This window comes from Thamnophis sirtalis, unplaced genomic scaffold (genome assembly GCF_051295495.1).
Source record: "Thamnophis sirtalis isolate CommonGarterSnake01/CBP01778 unplaced genomic scaffold, rThaSir2_p1.2 scaffold_5, whole genome shotgun sequence".
Classification (NCBI taxonomy): domain Eukaryota; kingdom Metazoa; phylum Chordata; class Lepidosauria; order Squamata; family Natricidae; genus Thamnophis; species Thamnophis sirtalis.
The window spans coordinates 110,644,988-110,666,974 of record NW_028261385.1 but is presented as its reverse complement, the minus strand read 5'-3'; the positions used below and the strand labels follow the sequence as shown (position 1 = coordinate 110,666,974).

At 41.0% G+C, this 21,987-nt stretch overlaps 1 protein-coding gene across 1 annotated transcript in view; it reads left to right on the top strand.

Moving 5' to 3' along the window:
- The window catches only part of CHD1L (chromodomain helicase DNA binding protein 1 like), a 49,751-nt gene that overhangs the window by 3,001 nt on the left and 24,763 nt on the right, over positions 1-21,987 (top strand). Inside the window, exons 5-12 of the mRNA XM_087716544.1 lie at positions 2,271-2,302; positions 2,674-2,755; positions 3,440-3,602; positions 6,251-6,406; positions 10,049-10,141; positions 12,182-12,278; positions 19,372-19,445; positions 20,917-21,027. Of these exons, the coding sequence (XP_087572670.1) occupies positions 2,271-2,302; positions 2,674-2,755; positions 3,440-3,602; positions 6,251-6,406; positions 10,049-10,141; positions 12,182-12,278; positions 19,372-19,445; positions 20,917-21,027 (808 nt within the window). The remainder of the gene's footprint in view (positions 1-2,270; positions 2,303-2,673; positions 2,756-3,439; positions 3,603-6,250; positions 6,407-10,048; positions 10,142-12,181; positions 12,279-19,371; positions 19,446-20,916; positions 21,028-21,987) is intronic.

Here is a 21,987-nt window from a genome sequence, read left to right as displayed (position 1 = left end):
TATTTTCGGGAAGGGCTTATTTTGGGGGGAATAGGGTATAATGTGTATATGTATATAGGTATGTGTATATACGTGTGTGTGTGTGTGTGTGTGTGTGTAATTGATATATCAATCAAAAATGATTGATTGATTGAGTCTCTATCTCAAGGCCTGTGAATAGGTAGGCTTCTTTGACCTGTTGGAAGTTTTTGTGCTGGAAAGTTTTTTCTCTTCCACACAACTATTACCTATGATTTGAATTATGCAAGCTTAAATTAAAATGCAAAAGGACAACTTTGGTGGAGATACATTGTAAAACATGAAGATCCTGTAGGAGGAAGGGAGCAAATGATTGGCCCATTCTGTCTTCCTAATGGCGATTCTGCTTCCATATATAAAATTATTTTTGCAATACCGTATTTTTTGGAGTATAAGATGCACCTTTTTTCCTCAGAAAAGAGGCTAAAAATCTGGGTGTGTCTTATACACCGAATACAGCATTTTCTGCCTCCCGAAGCCCCGCCCCTTCACAAAAATGGCTGTGTACATCCTTATGGAGGCTTTCTGAGAGCTCCTGGGGGCTAGGGAGGGCAGAAATGAGCAAAAAAATGCCCGTTTTTTGCCCCCCCCCCGAAGCAGTACTCTATAAGCCTCCTTAAGGCTATGCGTGCAATTTTTTTGACGAAAAACCACCCCGTTTTCATGAAAAACAGGCTGTTTTTTTTCTCCTTTCCCCCCCACCTCCCTCGGAGCACTCTGCAAGCCCCCCCCCCCCCCCAAAGGCTATTCATTTCTTTAAAAAAAAACCAGGCCTGTTTTTGCGAAAAACAGACCGGTTTTGTGAGGTTTGCAGAGTGTGCTTTTTTTTTTCTTTTTGGAAAGCTCTTTAATTTATTGATGAAATTAAATTGATCAAGTGCTGTGCCAGCAGAAACAAAGTCTTAGTTGCTGCAGATTGTCAGCGCTTTCCTTCTCCAGCACATGGATAAATACACCTGGAAACATCTACCTACCTACCTACTCTCTCTCCCTCCCTGTATTTCTCTCTCTCTCTGTTTCTATTTCTCTCTCTCTATTCCTCTACCTACCTACTTACCTACCTACACTTTCTATCCCTACCTACCTACTGTATTTCTCTCTCCCTCTATCTACCTACCTACCTACCTATTCTCTCCTTACCTATCTACTGTATTTCTCTCTATCTCTTTCTATTTCTCTCTCTATCCCTCTACCTAGCTACCTATCTGTTGTGACTCAGCAGAAGTTTGCTGTGAGTTGAGTCGGGATGCAGGAATAACAATGCAGCTGGGGCTCGTTGGTGTGGTCTTCTGGAGATAAAAGGACTGATGGTGCCACGCCCTGGTTGCAGAAGTCAACGTTCACTCTTCGTTCGTGGTTCGTCGTTCGTTTATGGAGAATTCAGTTCCGTTACTGTAGTTTGTGAGACACTTGGATAAGTGATTTTGCTTCTTGAAAACTTGGTTCTGTAAGAGTTTTGTTTCTGCATTCTGCTGCGTAACCCTTTTTTGCAAGAGACTTTATCTATGTTTATTTTGGGCTCGCAGCCAGCGTGAGCCGAGACTGATAAAGTTATTTCCTTCCTACCTACACTCTCTCTCTCCCTACCTACCTACCTACTGTTTTTTTTTCTCTCTCTCTATTTCTCTCTATATATCCCTTTATCTGCCTACCTAACTACTCTACCTACCTACTGTATTTCTCTCTCTTTCTCTCCCTCTCCATCCCTCTATCTACCTATGTACTTAAAAAAAAAAATTGCCTCTTCAAAACCTTGGTGTGTCTTATACTCCGAAAAATATTGTAGTTTCTCTGAAAATTAAACTTGTCCTCGATTGAAATTATTCTGTAGAGTCTTTTTCCTGCACTCACTCATTAAGGTCTGATAAATTGTTTTATTTTTATATTCATCTAATTAAGGCCAGATGTACAAGTAGATTGATGGAAAGGAAAAGCGCTGTATATCCTTTTTCCAGTATAACAGAAATAGGTGGATGTGAAAGAATCCAAATATTTAGAAAGGTAGATTATGAGCTTGTTGAAACCAGATTATAGAATATCTATAGGTTATTAATTTTAGTTTGCTCAACTTAAACCTTTCCTAAAAAATTCTTCAAGAATCTTTCAGTTGGCTATGCTTTAAACTAAACTTTAAAATAACTATCTGGTTTCTAATCTAGCCAGCAGTGGTTTAGATATGCAACCATCCTTTTCTTTAAAACAAACATATAAACTTACAGTATAAACAAAACTTTTATTTCTCTTGCTTACAGATGTGCCTCAAAGATGCAGCTTTTCTAAAACGGTGAGGACATCGAATACAAATATCATGTTTTCAACACAAAAGCTTTTTGGACCTTGGAGTTGTTTTCGTTTTTAGAATGAAGCCTGTTCTTACAAATGTTGTCTCCTTTTTGTGCTTTTACCTATTTAAATCAGTTAGTGGGCAGAAGGGAAGACAGTGGTAATTATTTGCATTAGTAGGTGCGCATTAATGTAACACCTAAGAAATTTAAAGAGAAAGAAACCGTATACAGTATTTCTCAAGGTCTCTAATTCTGAGCTACTGTATAAAAACTTAATATCTTAAACCTTAATAAATCTCAGTTCCTATATGTGAGTAAATTAAGCAAATAATAGATCTGACTGCATCATATTTCTGGTCTTTATGTTTAGTTTTAACTGGACTTGCCTTGTTGTGGATGAAGCTCAGAGATTGAAGAATCAGGATTCATTACTTCATAAAACACTATCTGAGGTAAAATAATAGTACATTTTCTTTTGTTCAAATGTTAGAGGATGAATATTTCCTAAGTGCCTTCTTAGTCATTTGAGGAGATTTCAGTTTCTTGGTTATCTTTAAGGGTTCAACTAAGTAATATGTTTCTAGTTTGATGTGAGGAGGCATCCAATTTGAGTCTTAAGATAAATTATTGGCACTTTTATTCTTCAATAAGAATAATGTTGCTTCAAAAGAAGCAACATTAATATTAACTTTAAAATACTCAGTTTAACTCTGGAATAAAAACACAATTTTCTCAGAAGACACAAATTTTCCAACTTTACTAAAAAGGGAATGGATCCTAACCTCTAATTCCAAAATAATATTGCAAAGTTCCGAATCATGTCCCTGCATCACTTCCCATCACCCTATATCAATTGACTTGCATGTGTGGGTCTAATAGTTATGTATAATGAATCAAATTCTTCCCTTCAGCAGTGTCTAAACTATACACAGAGATAAATTTTATTTTGATCACTAAGCAATAAAAATATATTTGGTAAATACAAAGGAAAATTAACTGTAACGTCAATTGGTGACCATTTGTAGCTAAAGGTTGCACATAATATAATAGAATTTTGCTATTTTTAAATAGATTTATCCCTGATTGTTGAACAAATAATGCAAAAAATAAATGCTAAACTATAGGACATATTTTAGTATTCAACAGATTTCCGTCTCCTGCTGACTGGTACTCCAATTCAGAACAATCTTCAAGAGTTATATTCCATGCTTACTTTTATTGAACCAGTTATATTTCCCAAGGAACTGGTAGATGAATTTGTTTGCCATTACCATGAAATTGAAAAAGACACTGAAAAAGGCAAGTAGAAAGTTGAGATTCATTGCAGAATGTGAACAGTTAGGATTCGGGCTTCTTTTTTGATCATGCTATTGTTATTAAAGGAATGTGTATAGCCTGCTCTTGAACCAAAAACACTCCTATTTTTAATTAAGAATTCAGTCTCTTATGATATCATGGACCTCATCTTTTTGCTGTTTCTTTTTTTCATTAATGTTATAAGAGATGTATATATTATTAGTGTGTTTTTTTCACTTTTTAACTTACGCAGCTATATACAACTCTATACAGTTGCTGCCCTGGGGAAATGCAAAGTCTCGTAGGTAAATTTATTTTTAAGTACAGATAATCCTCATTTAATGACAGAAGTTGGCGTTGAATACTTTGTGACTAAGCAATATGGTCCTAAAGCAAAAAAAAAAAAAAAAGTGTAACTATGCTGACTTAACTGCAATTCTGGTTGCAATTATTAAGCAAATTATGCAGAGTCATTAAAGACAATATCATGTGACCACAACTTGTGACTTCCTGCGGACTCCCATATTGACTTTGCTTACTGGAAACCAGCAGTGAAGGTCACAAATGGTAATCACGCAACCATTACACATTGCAACTGTTGTAATTTCAATCACGATTGTGGGGACATGGTGACCACTGCAATTTTGAGGACTGGCTGTAAGCTTCATTGTTCAGTAGTCATAATTTAGTATGGTCCCAAGAACCACTTATATAATTTTAAGATTTTTCTAAAAGGTACTGAATTTGGTGCATATGTGAGGAAAAGAGTTCAGTCTCCAGTAAGGTTATAGATCATTATTGCATGCATAATTAGTGCCTGGAATTTAAATGACACATTGAATATGTTTTAATATGACACATGTATTGCCGTAGCAACATGCATTGTTCCCCATACAACAGCTTTCCTCAGTCTTATGTCATGCTGCTGAATCATGGAATTCTTAAATTGACAAGTTGAAATTAGGGAGATTTGTACTTGTTAATTTTGGTAACTTTAGCCATATTAATTTTAGTGGGTTTATCCTTAAATGAGACTACTATAGTTTTCAATTGCACCAATTACAGCAACTAGTTATATATTTGCTATATGAAGCTCTTTTTTAAAGTATCAAATTACATAATCTCATTTGTTAAGGTCAGTAACCATTAAATGAATAAACTAAAATCCAAAATAGTCAATTACCTGTAATACTCATGTAATCAAACACAACATTACTCAGGAGATGTAGTCAAACTAGCTAAAACTTGCCTTATACTGGCATTGTATTCTGAAATATGAAATGTAGAAAATATAAAAGATAAATACATAGAACGCATTATTGTAATACTGGTGCCCTGATTTGTTAATTTAATTATGTGTTATGACAGTCTTATATACTGTACATCTCTTTCATTTACTATACATCTCTCTCGCTTGTCTTTTTGAGTCAATTGAATAGACTGATTGTGGGTGATTGATGGCTTATTTGAAATGGTCAGGACTTTCGCCTTCTACTTCAAATTGGGAAATTGTTTCTCGCAATGTTTCTTAAATATCTCTACTAGAATTCATTAAGATATGTGTGTTACATAGATCCACTTTTAGTTAGTTTCTGTTACTTGAAGCTGTAGGAAGATTTACAAGTTCTCCAGTGTGCTGCTTAGAAAATCCAAAGAAATGGGTTAATATCAGTCTGCTTGCCTAGAGATTGAATTGAATAAACGTGACCACGCCTCCCTTTTCACTTGGCTCCTCAGTTTTTTCAATTCAGTCTGCCTGAAGAGACGTAATCACATTTTCTCCTATACCTTGTGAGTCATTCCTTTGGATTTTCCTTGCTAGTAGGTATTGTTATTTCCTTTATTTTAGTCAGCATTATGTTATTGTTGTGTAAACTGCTTTCGGCGGAGCACTGGTTTTCCCGCCAGTTGAACTGCTGCCGAGGTTGCCTCATTCCGGGCGAATGTGCGTGCGTCAAGGCTTTTCTGCCCGATTGCTCAGCTAGCCGTAATGGATAGCCGCTTGTATCTGAGGGCCGTGAGCTTCGGTGCATTGGCTCGAGACCCTCTTTTTGCACTTGGAGACTTGGTTCGCCATCCTCCCACCGCTGCCTGTTTCTCCGGCTAAAATGCACGGAGCCGTCATTTTGGATGGCGCTTTGAATTTCACGGGTGGCACCAAGGCTGCTGGGATGGAGACTGGATGTCTGGCAATTGGGAGCCGTTAGGCTTGGTGCCAATTGAGATCTGGAACAGCACCGGCCAAATTGAGTGCCCCGAGCCTCATTGCGAGTTGGCTTGTGAGACAAGCAGCAGCGTGATTGCAAGCTGGCTGTATTTCCTCACTGCAAGTGATCCAAATTGAACTGATTCTTGGCACCTTTCCTCCGGTGACTACGTATCACCCTTGAGTTGCCAAGATCACAGGTTTTGGAAGGTTTCCCCTGTTTTCCCCTCGTTCACTTCGGGTGCATAGAGAACGACCGTTCAGGTAAGTACAACAGGTTTTTTCCTACACACATACACCCAAAGCATTAACCATCTAAATGATGAAGTGATTGTAAATTAAGGGGTAGATCCCTTAGATCCTGTTAGATTTCCTTCAGTTATAAGAACCATAACTTGTCCACATCTTCTTTACATTTAACTGGATATTTCTGTTTCTGTTTAAGTCAACGAACTTCACAGTCTGTTGCAGCCTTTGTTGCTCAGGAGAGTGAAGGCCGAAGTTTCAGAAGAAATTCCAAAGAAGGTAGAAGTGGTTCTCTACCATGGAATGTCAGCACTGCAGAAAAAACTTTATAAGGCTCTTCTTGTGAAAGATCTAGGTAAAAAGAAAACTAATAAATTTTGGCACTGGCCATCAAGTCAGATAATAATTTGATTGGTAAATTGAGACAGGAAGTTTTAAGGCTGAATCATATTTTGAATAGAACCCTTCAAATAATGAAAACTTAGTTATCAAATCCCATTTATTTCAATGTATATACTATTCAATTTTTTAATTACATTTTTGCCCTAGTGGGACATATTTATGATTTTACTCCATATTAAGGCTATGCTTGGTTATGCTATGAAGGAAAAAGTAAACCCCAATCATTATTTGTTTTTTCTTACATTTCTTACACTTCTATCCCTAGCAATTGTGAGGATTTTACTAGTTGATTGAATTGGTACTTGAACTTTTTATCATTGATATACAGTAAAAGGCAGTATTCCTTAAAAAAGGCAGTAGTTTTTTCTTCTTTCTCCCTTCCAGAGAATTTTACCTAGTAATAGTTGTATCCCGTTTTTTCTGTTCATGAAGTTTTGAATTTTTCAGCTAGATATGTTTTCTCATTTTAGAATTAATATGATTTGCACTTCATTTTGACTTGGGTAGTTTCTAATATTAGTATGTAAAATATAGTCATTGTCAATGGTAGGATTCAGCCAGTTCGCACTGGTTTAACCAAACGGGTTGTTAACTTTTTGCGGGGTTTGGCAACCGGCTGATCCCACCACTGGCTGGGCTCTCCCCTCCCAGTCACACTTCGCCTAGCCTGAGAAGGTAAGGCCGACAGCGGGGGGGGGGGGAGACTCATTCTGAGTGAGGCTGGAAATCTCCACCATAGAGGGTAGTACAAGAAGTGGTGCAAGGAGTAGTGCAGCCCTCGCCGGCCGGAGTGAGGTAATGGCTCTGCTGCGGCAAGGTGGGGTGGTGCAGGTGGTTGAAGCAGCGGTGGCGATGGTCGGAGCCTTAGTACAGGAGCGAAGCGCTCCTGTACTTGCCTTTGAGTAGCAACAGCATTTCGCCCTCATCGTGATATATTTGCACTCAAGGCAGCCCTCAGCTCCTGCTACTTTGGGCTTGGAGCTGTAAGCCACATCCGGGGAAACACTGCGACAAAGAGAAGTGGCCGTGTCTGATTCTCCAGCACCTCATCTCTTGCTGACTCTCGTTGCCCGACAGTCAGGGTTTTTAAAAAGATTTTTTGCAGCAGGAAATGGCAGGCAGCTACTTCCGCTCTTTTTTGCTGCAGCTGGGCATGCTCAGTCACTCAGGGAGATGTGCGACCTGCTTTCTGCCCCGAGACACTGGCCTGCCACATTCACCGCCACTGCCTCATGGCCTGCTTGCTGACCCAACCCACTCCATCACCACTGCTGTTGGTGCCTCATGGCCGACGTGGCCTGCCTGCTGCTCTTGAAGCACCTTGTATAGCACAGTGAAATTTAGTATGCTTCACAATGGGGAGACAGGTTCCCCTCCTGGAGCTCATTACGATGCAGAGCCACAATGCAAACCTGCCCCATTCACCCCTGGCAACAGCAGCAGTTGCGGGCCAGGTCAGCAGGTAAGCCATTTTTAAAAATCTTTTTAAAAACCTGACTGTTGGGCAGCGAGACCCAGCAAGAGATGAGGTGCCAGAGAATCAGACTCGGCAATTCGCCACAGTGCTTCCCAGACGCAAGCCCAAAACGGCAGGAGGCAAGGGCTGCCTTCAGTGCAAATGTATCACAACAAAGGCAAAATGCTGTTGCTGTACAAAGGCAAGTGCAGAGGCATTTCGCTGCCGCACTAAGGCTCCAGCCATCGCCACCGTCACTTCAGACTGCCTGCACCACCCCACCTTGCCGTGAGTGACGTTAAGTTGGCCACGCCCATTCAGTCACATAACACACCCCAGCCACGCCTACCCAGCCAGTCATTAGGGAGAACTGGTTGTTAACGTGTGTAGATACATGTATACTGTGAATGAATTAACCCTGATTCAGCAAGAATTAATCCTGATTCAGCCTTATAGAAAAGTTTCGTTTTCTATAACATGGCTATGAAGCTATTCCTAGTCCTCTGCTTATGACAATTCCTCTCTTTTAGCCTTGCCCCAGAAATCTATTGTTTAAAATGGTTCTCCAATATTTTATCCATTGTATTTCAGTAATATTGATTCCTTTCATGCAGACTCATCCTTTTTCTAAATTACTCTGGGGTATTTAACAGTTGGTGTCTTTTTTGTCAACACTGTCTTATCCATGCATTGGACCATTCAGGTATAAATATGGAGCTAGTGCTATGGTTGGAACGATTAACATTCCTGAAAATGCAAATAAGAATTCCAGTCTTAATTACTCATTTTTATGTAATCATGTGTTACAACTGCTGTTTTCTTCTTCATTAGAACTGCAAACTTTGATATTTGCAGACAAGTTATATTCAGCATAGTTGTCACAAATTGTCAAAGCATCTGTCAAGAATATGTATCTCCTGGCCCTGCAGCTCACCTGTGTAGAGGACTGTGATTCTGCTAGTTTGTAAGAGAAGTTACTGAAAAGCAAACAAATGCTAATATGGGCTAGTATAATTTGGATGCTAGTTAAATGAATTCCAGAATCCTAACAGTCTTGACATTGTTTATTTATTTGAACATTCCTTGAAATTGCAAGAAAGGATGGGCCACAAATGTTGTAAGAAGGTGCATTTCTTAGGGAGATCAGGAGTTTTAAAACAGTATTTGCTGAAAGCTACTAAAAACCATTATCAATTAACATAGTTCTTATGAACATCTTGTCTACACATTACCATATTTTTTCAGAGTAAAAGGCGCACCTTTCCCCCCCCCCAAAAAAAAGAGGGTGAAAATCTGGGTGCATCTTATACACTGAATACAGGTTTTTTTGCCTCCCAAAACCCTGCCCCGCGCATACAGTTTTTCACAAAAATGGACACACAGAGGGTTTGGGAGGCCTGCAAAGTGCTCCTGGGGGCTGGGGAGGGCAAAAACTAGCAAAAATTGGGCCCATTTTTCATAAAAACGGGTCTGTTTTTGCCCTTCCAAGCCCCAGGGGCACTCTGTAGGCCTTCCAAATTCTCTGCATGCCCTGTTTTGTGCGAAAAGCAGGCCTGTTCTTTGCCTCCCAAGTGTCGCATTTTTGCCCTCCTTGGGGCCGAGGAGCACTTTGCAGGCCTTTCAAACTCTCTGCGTACCCATTTTCACAAAGAATGAGGCATGCAGAGGGCTTGGGAGGCATGCAGAGTGCTCCTGGGGGCAAAAACCTTTTTTAAAATTTACCTCTTCAAAATCTTGGTGCGTCTTATAGTCCAAAAAATACAGTAGTTAGTTTTTATATTTAGATCATCTTGTCAGATTGTATGATGGTGTCTGTCAAAGATTGCTCATCTCTGCAGTAAATGACCAAAAGATTGGTATGAGATTAGAACTGTTAGAACTTTCAACTTCAGGATTTTGGTATCACGGTGTACTGTCTGGCATTTAATGTAATTGGTCATAAGAAAATAATATATTTTAAAACTTTAAGGACCTTTAACAATTGTTAGCAATGCCTTTTTTTGCTGTTTCTATTAAAGCATAGATATTGAAAATACTATAATGTTGAATTTTAATTAAAATATTCTTTACCTGCTATGTGATTAAGTCTTGATATCTAAATGTATCAACAAAGCAGCAGTTGTCTCTCTTTTTTTTCAGATGCATTTGAAAATGAGTCGGGAAAGAAAGCTAACCTCCAAAATGTGTTGATTCAACTACGAAAATGTGTAGCTCACCCATATCTATTCATTGGTAAGAATTTTGAACTTGACCTTAAGTGAGGTAGACATAACAATTCTTTTAGTAGACTAAGCAGATCCTATATCTCAGTAAAATAAAAGAAGGGAGAGACGCACTGACTTCAATCTTAACAGTTGTTTTGATTATCTATCTTTTTTATTATTATTCTTCGGCTGAGATATATGAAGGATGAGTCACTAGTAACTGCCTGCAGTACTCCCTGCAGTTTTCTTGGAAAGATTTTCCAGAAGTGATTTGCCGTTCTTAGGATTGGAAGAGAGTGATTGGGCCAAAATCACCCAGCTGGCTTTATGCTTAAGGTGGAACTAGAACTCATGGTGCCCCAGTTTCTAGCCTGATGCCTTAACCATTACCTTAAACTGGCGCTCTTATCAATAAGGATATAATTATATTATCTAAGGATCAGGCTACTTCAGCTGACTGCTAGGTGCAGTTTGGCAGTTCAAATCTCACTGGCTCAAGGTTGACTCAGCCTTCCATCCTTCCGAGATGGGTAAAATGAGGACCCAGATTATTAGGGGCAATATGCTGACTCTATAAACCTCTTACAGCACTAAGCACTAAGTAAAAGCACTATGACGGGGTATATAAGTCTAAGTGCTATTGCTATCACAAAAAACTCTTTAACTGAGGACCGACCTAACAAGAAAGGATTAATTCCAGCCCTCCAAGTCAGAAACAAGAACAAATTTTTCAATTTACATCCCCCCTCCAAAAAAAGGACTAAGAGGTTTTCCCTCTTAGCTCCATTTGGGCCAAGCAGGATGTTGATTGCATTTGTTCTTAGGACAATGAAATTCAAGGGTCACTTTGTTGGCACTGGGTTTCATTTCTATATTGAGGACTAATCTGAAGATTCCATTTCCAGTTGTTTTCACAGAAATTACTAAGAAGAAATGGGCTGATCTAACTAACTATAAGACCCTTCCCTCAGTATAGTAATCTTGCCAATACTACTATATACAGTATAATTCCTATATTATTTTGTAGAAGAAAAAAAATTCCTTTGTGATTAGAAGGGGTGAAATTGACACTTTTCCTTTTTTTTGTTTAATAATAGCCAGAATGATACAAAATCTAAGATCATTTTGAGTAGTTCTAGAAAGCATTTTCAATTGTTTAGGATCAGATGTTTTTTTCTAGACCATGAAAAAGTTAATTACAATATGTAGTTTCTTCTGCAGATTAAAAAAGGATTTCCTGTTCCTGGTCCTTACATTGAGCTTAATATAAGCAATTTTAAATATGTCTTGCAAATCTGTTTTTTTAAATTGAAGTACCATTTAAGTAAACATTTAAGTAAGTATCCTGAATGCATCTTTAAAGGTCCAGACAAATATACAGCATTAGATTTTAAGGATAAGCAGTAGTTATTAATTTTCTTCTTAACTTACTGCAAAGCAATGGCATTGTGGTTTTAAATTTGCTCAGATTGTTTGAAATAATTATCTCTTGTTCTTTTTGGTGGCCTCATCTTCTTGTAATTCTAGTTTTTTTTTTTCTTCATGGGAATAAACTATACATGATGTGGCCTTGAGTGACTTTGATTGTGCTCTCTTCTCTTTCTCTAGATTTTCTTTCTCGGGCATACTATTTCCTAGTATTTTAACAAATGGCTTAAAATATCTAAACCTGAGAGAAACGAATGTTACAGTGGATGCAGTATTATTTCTAATTTTACCTTGAGGTTGTGTATTTTGTAGAAATTTTGTGTTTTATTACTTTTTTTATTACTTATTTCTTGGCATAACATTTACATTTGAGTAAAAGCTATACTTAACAATGCTATGATTCAGTTCAAAATCTGCCCTCAAGTTAGCTCTAGAACAAAGCAAATGTACTTTCAGCTCTCTGCTGGTACTCTCAGGTCATATGTAAGCCTATTCTAATATGTGAAAGGGATTAATCAGGACAATATACCCACGTCCCTTCTGTTTGTTTGGAATAGCTGCTGGAGTACTTTCTGTTACAATGCATATTTAGAAGCAATTTTTAATAGAGGTGTTTCATAATAATTAATTTTCTTTCTAGGTGTTGAACCAGAGCCCTTTGTCATTGGAGATCATCTCATTGAAGCCAGTGGTAAACTGCACTTGTTGGATAAACTTCTTTATTTTCTGTATGATGGGTATGTTTTATAGTTTCTATGAAGTGGGACTTTTTAAAACTTAAGCAATAGCATTTGAGAAAAAAACGAATTAATGTGAGGGCATGATTTAGCACAAGAACAATTTTAGAAAAAGATAGAGACTTTCAAAGATATGATTTGAAGAAAACATATTGGAAATGTTTTCTTACCTTAATGAAAAATGTACATGCATTATTAAGTCATTCTATTAGAATCAGGGCTTTGGAATTCTTTTGGGTTTTGCTCAATTTTGCCAATGACCAAAATATTCCAGTAATATTTCCTAGCACTTTCAGTTTATTCAAAGAAGGAATGGAATTGTATTTCCTCTTCTAAAGTGTTGAAAATGGGTGGGGTGGGCTGACCTTTCCATTACATGTCAGGCTGGGGTTGGGGTGGGGGCTAGGTAGGAAGGGCAATGTATTGCTTTGTGTCATGTCATATTTCTGGTCCTGTATATTAGAATGGGGTGGGGAGTGGAATAGAACAGAACAGAACTGGAGGGGACCTTGGAGGTCTTCTAGTCCAGCCCCCTGTTCAAGCAGGAGTACTTATACCATTTTGGATAAGTAACTGTCTAGACCAGGAGTGTCAAACTCACGTCGTCATAGCAATGTCATGTGGCGTATCTGGACTTTTCCCCCCTTCGCTAAACCAGATGTGGCCAGGACATGATGCATCTGGTCTGCGGGCTGGGAGTTCGAAAGCCCTCGTCTAGACTCTTCTTAAAAACCTCCAGTGATGGAGCATCCATGATTTATGTAGGCAAGTTGTTCCACTGGTTAATTGCCATTGTTAGGAAGTTTTTCCTTAATTCCAGGTTGATTCTCTTTATTAGTTTCCAACCATTGTTTCATATCCTGCCCTCTGGTGCTTTGCAGAATAATTTAACCTCCTCTTCTTCATGGCAAACCCTCAAATACAGAAATACTGCTATCATGTCATCCCTAATTCTGCTTTTCTTTAGACTAGCCAGACCCAAAATCTGCAGCCGCTCTTCATATATTTTAGTCTCCAGGCCTTTGATCATCTTATGGTAGTTTCTCTTCTCTGAACATTTTCCAAAGTCTCAACATTTTTTTTGTAGTATGGTGATCAAAATTGGTTGCGATATTCCAGGTGTGATCTTACTAGGGTTTTGTAAAGCAGGAGTAATACTTCATGTGATCTTGATTCTATGCCTGTGTTTATACAACCCAGGATTGTACTAGCTTTTTTGGCAGCTGCTGCACACGGCTGGCGCATATTCAAGTGATCATCTGCAAGGACTCTCAAGTTTGCCTGTGCGCTGCTTGGAGAGCAATAGCAATAGCAAAAGCAGTTAGACTTATATACCGCTTCATAGGGTTTTCAGCCCTCTCTAAGTGGTTTACAGAGTCAGCATATCGCCCCCACAGTCTGGGTCCTCATTTTACCCACCTCGGAAGGATGGAAGGCTGAGTCAACCTTGAGCCGGTGAGATTAGAACCGCTGAACTGCAGATAACAGTCAGCTGAAGTGGCCTGCAGTACTGCACCCTAACCACTGCGCCACCTGGGCTCTTGCAGAGTCCAAGCATGGGTTAAATTAGTCTGGTTGCCCAAAGACTGAGTTCAAATTCTTTGGCCACGCCTCCTGCTCCTCCTTAAGGCCAGGTTTTTAACTCAGTCTGGCCTATTCAGGATGAATTTTAATAAGCTCCAGCTGGTTTTTAATTAATTCAGCTTTTTGTGCACAGGTTTCTTATTTTGGTTTATTGTTTTTTCTTGTGTACCTTTTTTGTTTCAAGATTTTGTTGGAATGAATCCTTTGTTTTTCCCTGTATTGACTACCAAGGTGAGAGTGTGGGGAGCAAGCTAGTGGAAGGTGATTGCCTTCCGTGTCACTAGGAGCTTGGCGCTCGAGTAAGCTGCTTTGGGAGGAAATGCCACGGACCGATTCCCTGGGCTTGATTTTAAAAGTGTCGGCTCGGGAGAGGTTTTTTTTGTGGCAAATGCGGTGGCGGCCGCCATCTTGAATCACCCGCTCCTCTGTTTCACCTCGCGGCAACCTTGCAAGCCTCCGCTTCATGTGTGTTTGGCGCCACCAGTCTGAACAGCTCGGCTCCAGGAGGATCGCCACCGCGTGGTGTGTGGCTGTTGTCCGGATCACCACATGCTACCACCTAAAGCCCTTAAGGCTGATTCGGGTGGCCTCATTGTTTTGCCACCACATGGTCATTTTCCAGATCCTCCACCCCTCCACTGGAATCTACTGCACAGCCTCAGCCGCCCGGAGCAGATGCTCCTAATCCCAGGGACAGCATGTTCAAGAAGCAGGCTCCGGCCCAGGAGTGGGCCCGTGGTGCAACTCCAGCAGTTCGTCGACCAATGGGAACTCACCACATTGGACACTTGGTCCTACAGATGGTGAGGCAGGGCCTCGCCCTCAAGTTCATTTCCCTGCCCCCGAGGAACTTTGTTTGCTACCCCACTCCCACTTATCCAACCAAGAGGGTGTTCATGCAAACGGAGATTCAGCATCTCCTGGACATCAATACCATAGATCCGGTAGCAGAGGATCAGGAACGGAGGGGATTTTACTCCATCCTATTCCTGGTGCCAAAGAGCTTGAGGGGGTGGCAGGCAATATTAGACCCAAAGAACCTCAATTACTACATCATGTATAGGAGGTTCAAAATGCAGTCCCTGCAAACCATCCTTGCAGGGATAAGGCACGGGGATCTACTCACATCGGTAGATCTAAAGGAGGCCACACATACCAATTCGGCCTCATCATCGAAGGTTCCTGAGGTTCTTGTACGGGAGCCAACATTACAAATACAGGGCCATGCCCTTCAGTCTGTCTTCAGCACGCAGGGCCTTCACCAAAATTCTCTTGGTTGTGGCAGCAAGCCTCAGAAGGAGGCCTGTTTGACTAGACAGTTTCCTGTTCGACATCTTAGTTCAATTATTGTCCAGGGAACAGGTGGTCCATGACGTCCACACCACCATGAGAAGCCTCCAGGTGCACAGGTTCTCTGTAAACCTGGAGAAGGGCCACTTGGAACCAATCACCAGGCTCCTACACCTAGGGGCAGAGGTAGACACCCTAGCCTGCAAGATTCATCTATTGCAGGAAAGGTTAGACAACCTAAGGACCCTTGTTCTCAAGGTTCAGGGAGCACGGCAGGTGCCGGTCATTTGTCTGTCACAGCTATTGGCAAGATGATATCCTGCATATCCATGGTTCCCTGGGCAAGGCTCCATGCAAGGGCACTCCAGTGGCTCTTGTTACCACACCAAAGAGCCAACAGGAGCAGCTCCCCAGCATTAGTTCGGCTCCCCCTGAAGGTGAGGCACTCCCTGTGGTGGTGGCTATCCCCGGCTGTCAAAAAAGGCCTCCTGTTCAAGGAACCGGAGCGACTGGTGGTGACTACAGATGCAAGCCAGTCCGGCTGGGGCACTCACTTCAACAATCAGGTGATGTAGGGCAGGTGGTCTCAAGAGGAATCAGCCCGCAACATCAACTGGCCGGAGCTGAGAGCAACAAGACTCGCCCTTCGCCATTTCAGACAGGGCATTCAGCACAACCACGTCCTGTTGATGATGGACAATGTGGCCATCAAGGCCCACATCAGCCACCAAGGGGGGATGCGCTCATATTCCCTCATGGCAAAGGCAGAGGCCCTGGGCAGGTGGGTGGAGCAACATCTTCAGTCAATTCGGGTAGACCACATCTTGGGAGTGGATAAGCGGACTGGCTGAGCAGGACCACCATAGACAATTCGGAGTGGCGCCTGCATCCGGACCTATTTCAACTGACCCAGAGGTTCGGGATTCCAACAGTCGATCTGTTTGCCAATCAGGAGAACACGCAGCTTCCCCGCTTCTTCTCTCGCTTTCATTCTCCCCTGGTGGAAGGTGGCCGCCAGACTATTGTACACCTTCCTGCCTCTGTTTCCAAGATCATCGCCGAAGGAGCAGAATTTCTCTTGGTGGCCCCTCATTACCCAGAAGATCCTGGTATGCCGATCTTGTCAGTCTTTTGGTGGTGAATCCCTGGCACATCCCTCAGGATCAGGTCTCCCTTAGCCAGGGGCCATTGTCCATCCAGACCCATGGTGGCTGCAGATGGCCGTATGGCACTTGAAGGGGGCCTCCTGAGGAGGGACAACTTTTTGGCCAAGGTGATCCAAACTATCCAGGCAACCAGGAGGCCCTCAACCATCAGACTCTATGATTCGACTTGGGCGACCTTTGCCACCTGGTACTCATTCCCGTGCCCTTGACCCGGTCACTGCCTCAGTGCCATCTTCTTGGACTTGCTGCAGGAGGGCCTGGACAAGGGTCTTGCCCCGAACACCCTCTGGTGTCAGTTGGCAGCACTGTCTACCCTCTGGGCAGGGCATCCATCCCAGATCCTCAGCAAGCTGCCAAGGGTATGTACCTTCATCAAGGGCGCCTCAAACCTCCGACCTCCGGTGGTTCATCATTACCCTATGTGGCAGCTCTCTGTGGTTCTACAGGCCCTGACTTCTCCTTTCGAACCGCTCAGTTCTGTTAGCCTCAGACATCTGACTCTTAAGACAGTTTTCCTCATTGCCATCACTTCGGCAAGGAGGATATCGGAGTTGGTGGCGCTCTCCGTTCAGGACGATTTATGCATTATTCATCCTGACAGGGTCGTTCTCCGCTTGAACCCCTCGTTTATTCCCAAAATTAGCACTTGGTTTCACAGAACGCAGGAGGTTATTTTGCCGGACTTTTGCCCGCGACCCAGGCATCCCAGAGAACGTACCTGGCATACACTAGACATGCGATGGGCTTTGTGAAGATATCTGAAGATGACTATGGAGTTCCGCAGGTCTGAGGCATTGTTTGTCTCATTTCAGCCGGGGTCGATGGGGCGGAAGGTGACATCATCCACCATTGGCAGGTGACTGAGGGCCTGCATCGCCCTGGCATATGACCACCAGTCCAGGGCAGTTCCACGCAACATCACCGCCCACTCCATGTTGAGTGCTTCCACAATGGCAGCTCGGGCGACTCAGGCGACAATAGAGGATATTTGCAGGGTGGCAACTTGGTTGTCACCATCTCCGTTTGTCCGGAACTGTAATTTGGACACGTATGCCTTGGCCGAGGCTTTGTTTGGCAGACGGGCGCTGCAGCAAGTTTATTCTGCGTCCGAACCATTGGCCTCATCTTCTATCCACTCTGGGGACAGTTAATTTGGATATGTCCCATGCTTGGACTCTCCAAGCAGCGCACAGGAAAATGACCATTGGCTTACCTGAAGGCTCTTTTTCTGTGCGCTGCGGGACAGTCCAACCCCGCCCAGATATCGTGCGGGCCCAGGGTTCAGGAACACCAGACAATCTCCACGCCATCTCATCGCATCTTCCAGTTCCAGGCATCGTTAAAAATCTGGCCTTAAGGAAGAGCAGGAGACGTGGCCAAAGAATATGAACTCAGTCCTTAGGCAACCAGACTAATTTAACCCATGCTTGGACTCTCCTGCAGCACACAGAAAAAGACCCTTCAGGTAAGCCAATGGTCAGTCTCTGTCACAGTTACTGTTTTTGAGCCAGGCCTTGCCGAATCTTTACTTATACTTTTGATTTTTCCTGCCTAAATGTAAAGCTTTGCTTTTCTCCATATATTAATTACTATATTAAACTGGGTCCCTAAAACTCAAAACATGAGGAACAAGGAAATGTTTAAAATTGAGTATGAGGCATGTAATATGAATAGAAGCTACACTGATAGTTTCAAGTAAGCTTGAGTAGCTTGGCCAGATTGTCTGGGCACCAGGTTGTGAATGCAAAAGGGTTTTGAAAGGGAGGACAACAGTATGGCTCAAGGCAATTAATCTCAGCAGACTATAATTGCAGGCAGATGCTAGAAGGTACCTCTAAGTGCAGGGAAGGAAGAAATAAAAATGAACAGATCTTGATAGTAATAACAAAGAGAAATTGTGGAGGGAAGGGTAGAACAGTCTGCCGCAGAGGAAGAAAAATGGGCAATTTAGCATTGGCTCTTCTGGCCCCACACCTTCAATCCTAAATCCAAAAGGCAGAGTTGCTAAACTGTACGATTAATGATTGTGGGAAGTGGGAATGTCTAGTCTAATGAAAACAAGGATGAGGGGTAACATGGTAACAGGTTTCCAGCTGTAAGAGAGAGGCATGGACGCGGTGGCTCAGTGGCTAAGACGCTGAGCTTGTCGATCAGAAAAGTCAACAGTTCGGCATTTTGAATCCCTAGTGCCACGTATATGAGTGAGCTCCCATTACTTGTCCCAGCTTCTGCCAACCTAGCACTTCGAAAGCATGTAAAAATGCCTGTAAAAAATAGGAACCACCTTTGGTGGGAGATAACAGCGTTCCGTGCGCCTTCGCCGTTTAGTCATGTTGGCCACATGACCATGGAGACGTCTTCAGACAGCGCTGGCTCTTCGGCTTTGAAACAGAGATGAGCACTGCCCCCTAGAGTCGGGAACAACTAGCACATAGGTGCAAGGGGAATCTTTACCTTTGAGAGGAGGGGGTCAGCCTATTCTCCAAAGCACCTGAAGGCAGGACATGAAATAACAGATAGAAGTTTATTAAAGACAGGATCCAATCTAAAATTAAGGAGAAATTTTTTGTCAGGGAGAACAATTAATCAATAGAGCAGCTTTCCTCCAGAAGTTGTGGGGACTTCCTCTGTGGAGGTTTTTTAAAAAAGATTGGAGAACTATTTCTCCAGTATGTTAAAGGGTCCCCTGCTTGAACAGAGCTTTGGACTACAAGACCTCCAAAGTCCCCTTCAACTCTAATTCTGCTGGGAAATTACCTGGTCTCTGGCTGCTGCAGCTGCTGCTAATATAAACTGTGAAAACAGGTTTATGGCTTAGGCACTTCTCCTCTCCAAAGAATATCGCAACAAAAGTGCCTGTAATAAAATGGGCTATCTCCCCTATCCTCAAATGATTCAACCCAAGCATCTCTGTGTAGCATGGAGATAATACTATCGAATATCCTGTATCTATTGAATTCAGAGGATGATATGTATAGAGATGTTATCTATTTTGAATGTGCTTTGTAGGAAGGTGGAGCCAAGGTCAAAATATTATCTTTTTTTAATTGCAGTAAGCATCGTGTTCTATTGTTTTCACAAATGACCCAGATGTTAGATATTCTGCAAGATTACATGGATTATAGAGGTAAATGTTTTTGATTTATTTTCAGAGTTCCTATTCTTAAGAATAAAACAATGCTTTGTATTGGAAAATCCTAAAAATAAAAACCTGGTTTCTTACCTATGATTGTGGGTTCTTTGTATGTTCATCGTTGAATTCCCGTACATAAATTATGCGTTGATAGGACAGCCCACTTGGAAATTTCTAAAACATAGACTATCATTTAGTGGGGACCTTGATCCCGCATATAGGATATGACTAGAGATGTCTAGGGATACAGTGGCTAAGATGCTGAGCGTGTCAATCAAAAGGCCTGCAGTTCAGCAGTTCAAATCCCTAGTGCCACGTAAAGGAGTGAGCTCCCGTTACTTGTCCCAGCTTCTGCCAACCTAGCAGTTCGAAAGCATATAAAAATGCAAGTAGAAAAATAGGGACCACCATTGGTGGGAAGGTAACAGTGTTTTGCGCACCTTCGCCATTCAGTCATGCCGGCCACATGGCCACAGAGACGTCTTTGGACAGCGTTGGTTCTTTGGCTTTGAAACGGAGATGAGCACCGCCTCCTAGAGTCAGGAACAACTAGCACATATGTGTGAGGGGAACCTTTACCTTTACTTTAGAGATGGCTATTGCTGAACCCTTCAGTTTCTAAAGTCACCACAATGGGTTTGAATGAACATAATTGAGGCAGGCAGTATTATGTCATAATTCAAGTAAAAAGCAGAAAATAATTTTGAAACATTTTTTGGCAAAAATTTTAATGTGAAAAAGAGGAAGAATGTTTCCTAAGACCTGTAGTCCATTAGCTTTTCCAAATCAGGCCAAAAGTCTGGAGAAGACTTGAATATCAAGTAACAAATGTTATAAACAAATGTTATTAATTAGCTTTTCCAAATCAGGCCAAAAGTCTGGAGAAGACTTGAATATCAAGTAACAAATGTTATAAACAAATGTTATTAAAAAGTATGTTCATCAGATGCATAGAATATGTATACTGATATAGATTTTAAATTGGGGTAGGGCAGGGAGAAAGGTAGGGAGGATAGGTTGATTGTGCAGATGTAGGTTAAATTACCCTATTGTAATGTGCTAAAAATGCATTGTTGAGACCTTGTTTTGATTTTGTTTGGTATGTCTTTTAATGTATGTGAATTCAGCAGCAACCTCTTTCTCAGTGAAAGAGCACTCTGTGCATCTGATGAAATGAATTGCAGCTCACTAATGCTTTATGCCCTTTAATCAAGTTTGATAGTCAACAGAAATGCTACCAGATCCCTTGATTTCAAATCGGAAAGTGGATACTACAAGAAATATTAGAACTTTGTTGATATAAGCTATAAATAATAGAATATTGAAATCTGTTTCTCCTTCCCTCCCTTTTCCCATTTTCCCTGTCTAAGCACATATTTTCCTAATGGTCGCTATATACTTTTTTCAAACATAGGAATAATGTATCTCTCATGAATGTTTAACGTTTCTTTTAAAAACTGAAAAGGTTACAGTTATGAGCGCCTGGACGGATCTGTCCGAGGTGAAGAGAGACATCTTGCCATTAACAACTTTGCTCAGCAGCCTATTTTTGTTTTCCTTCTGAGTACCAGGGCAGGTGAGCAACCAAGGCTTTTCTATATACTGTACTTGATATTCTGTTAATTTGAAAGCTAATAGTGGGCTACTAGTAGTATTCTGATATGAGTAAAAGTATAAAGAAAGAAAGTTAGAAAAGAAGAAAAAGAAGAAAAGGGAAAGAGTGGTGTGTGGATGGGTGTTCCAATCTTCATCGCAAGTATAAACATGTTTGGTAGCTTTTTATTCCCCTTAAGGTTATAAACAATATCTTTTCTTCCTATAACCCTTCCCTTGTTTATAAACAAATCCATAAAATTTTAGTTTTTCAATCCATATGTCTTATTTTAACCTTGATCAAATAAAATCCACTTTATATTCCTTTCTTTTAGTTCTGAAAATCTTAATCTTTAGTTCATTCAAATATTGTTGTAGGATTTGATCTCTTTTTAATTATTCTTTGTGCCATTATTTAGATTTTTTTCAAAAACAAGTCTTTTTGCATATAGATATACAGTTAATTCTCCTGGTTTATCATTTGCATTTCTCTTTAATTTTTATTCATTTATCAAATTTATGTAGCTTATCTAATCAGAAAAGAGTCTGAACATTTTTTAAAAATACATTATTTTAATTTTAAAAATTTCAACCAGCTACTTTTGTGTATCCATTACAAATTCTTTATCCAGATAATTCTCTTGGCCTTTTACTTATATTTCCACTTTAAATATCCTTTCTGTATTGAAATAAATTGGATCCCTTAAGTTTAATAAGGCTCCTGGTACTGATTGTGTTCTCCCAGAACCTTAGTTGGTGGACATCCGGTTTAGCACCTCTCTTTACATTTATAGAGCAAACTGATTGTATGCCAAGAGATTGGAGAATAGCAGTTATAATACCAATCTATAAAAAGGGCAATAAAAATGATCTGCGTAACTACAAGCCCATGAGTCTACTGAGCATTGTTAGCAAATTGTATGCTAACTAAGCACTTAAACCA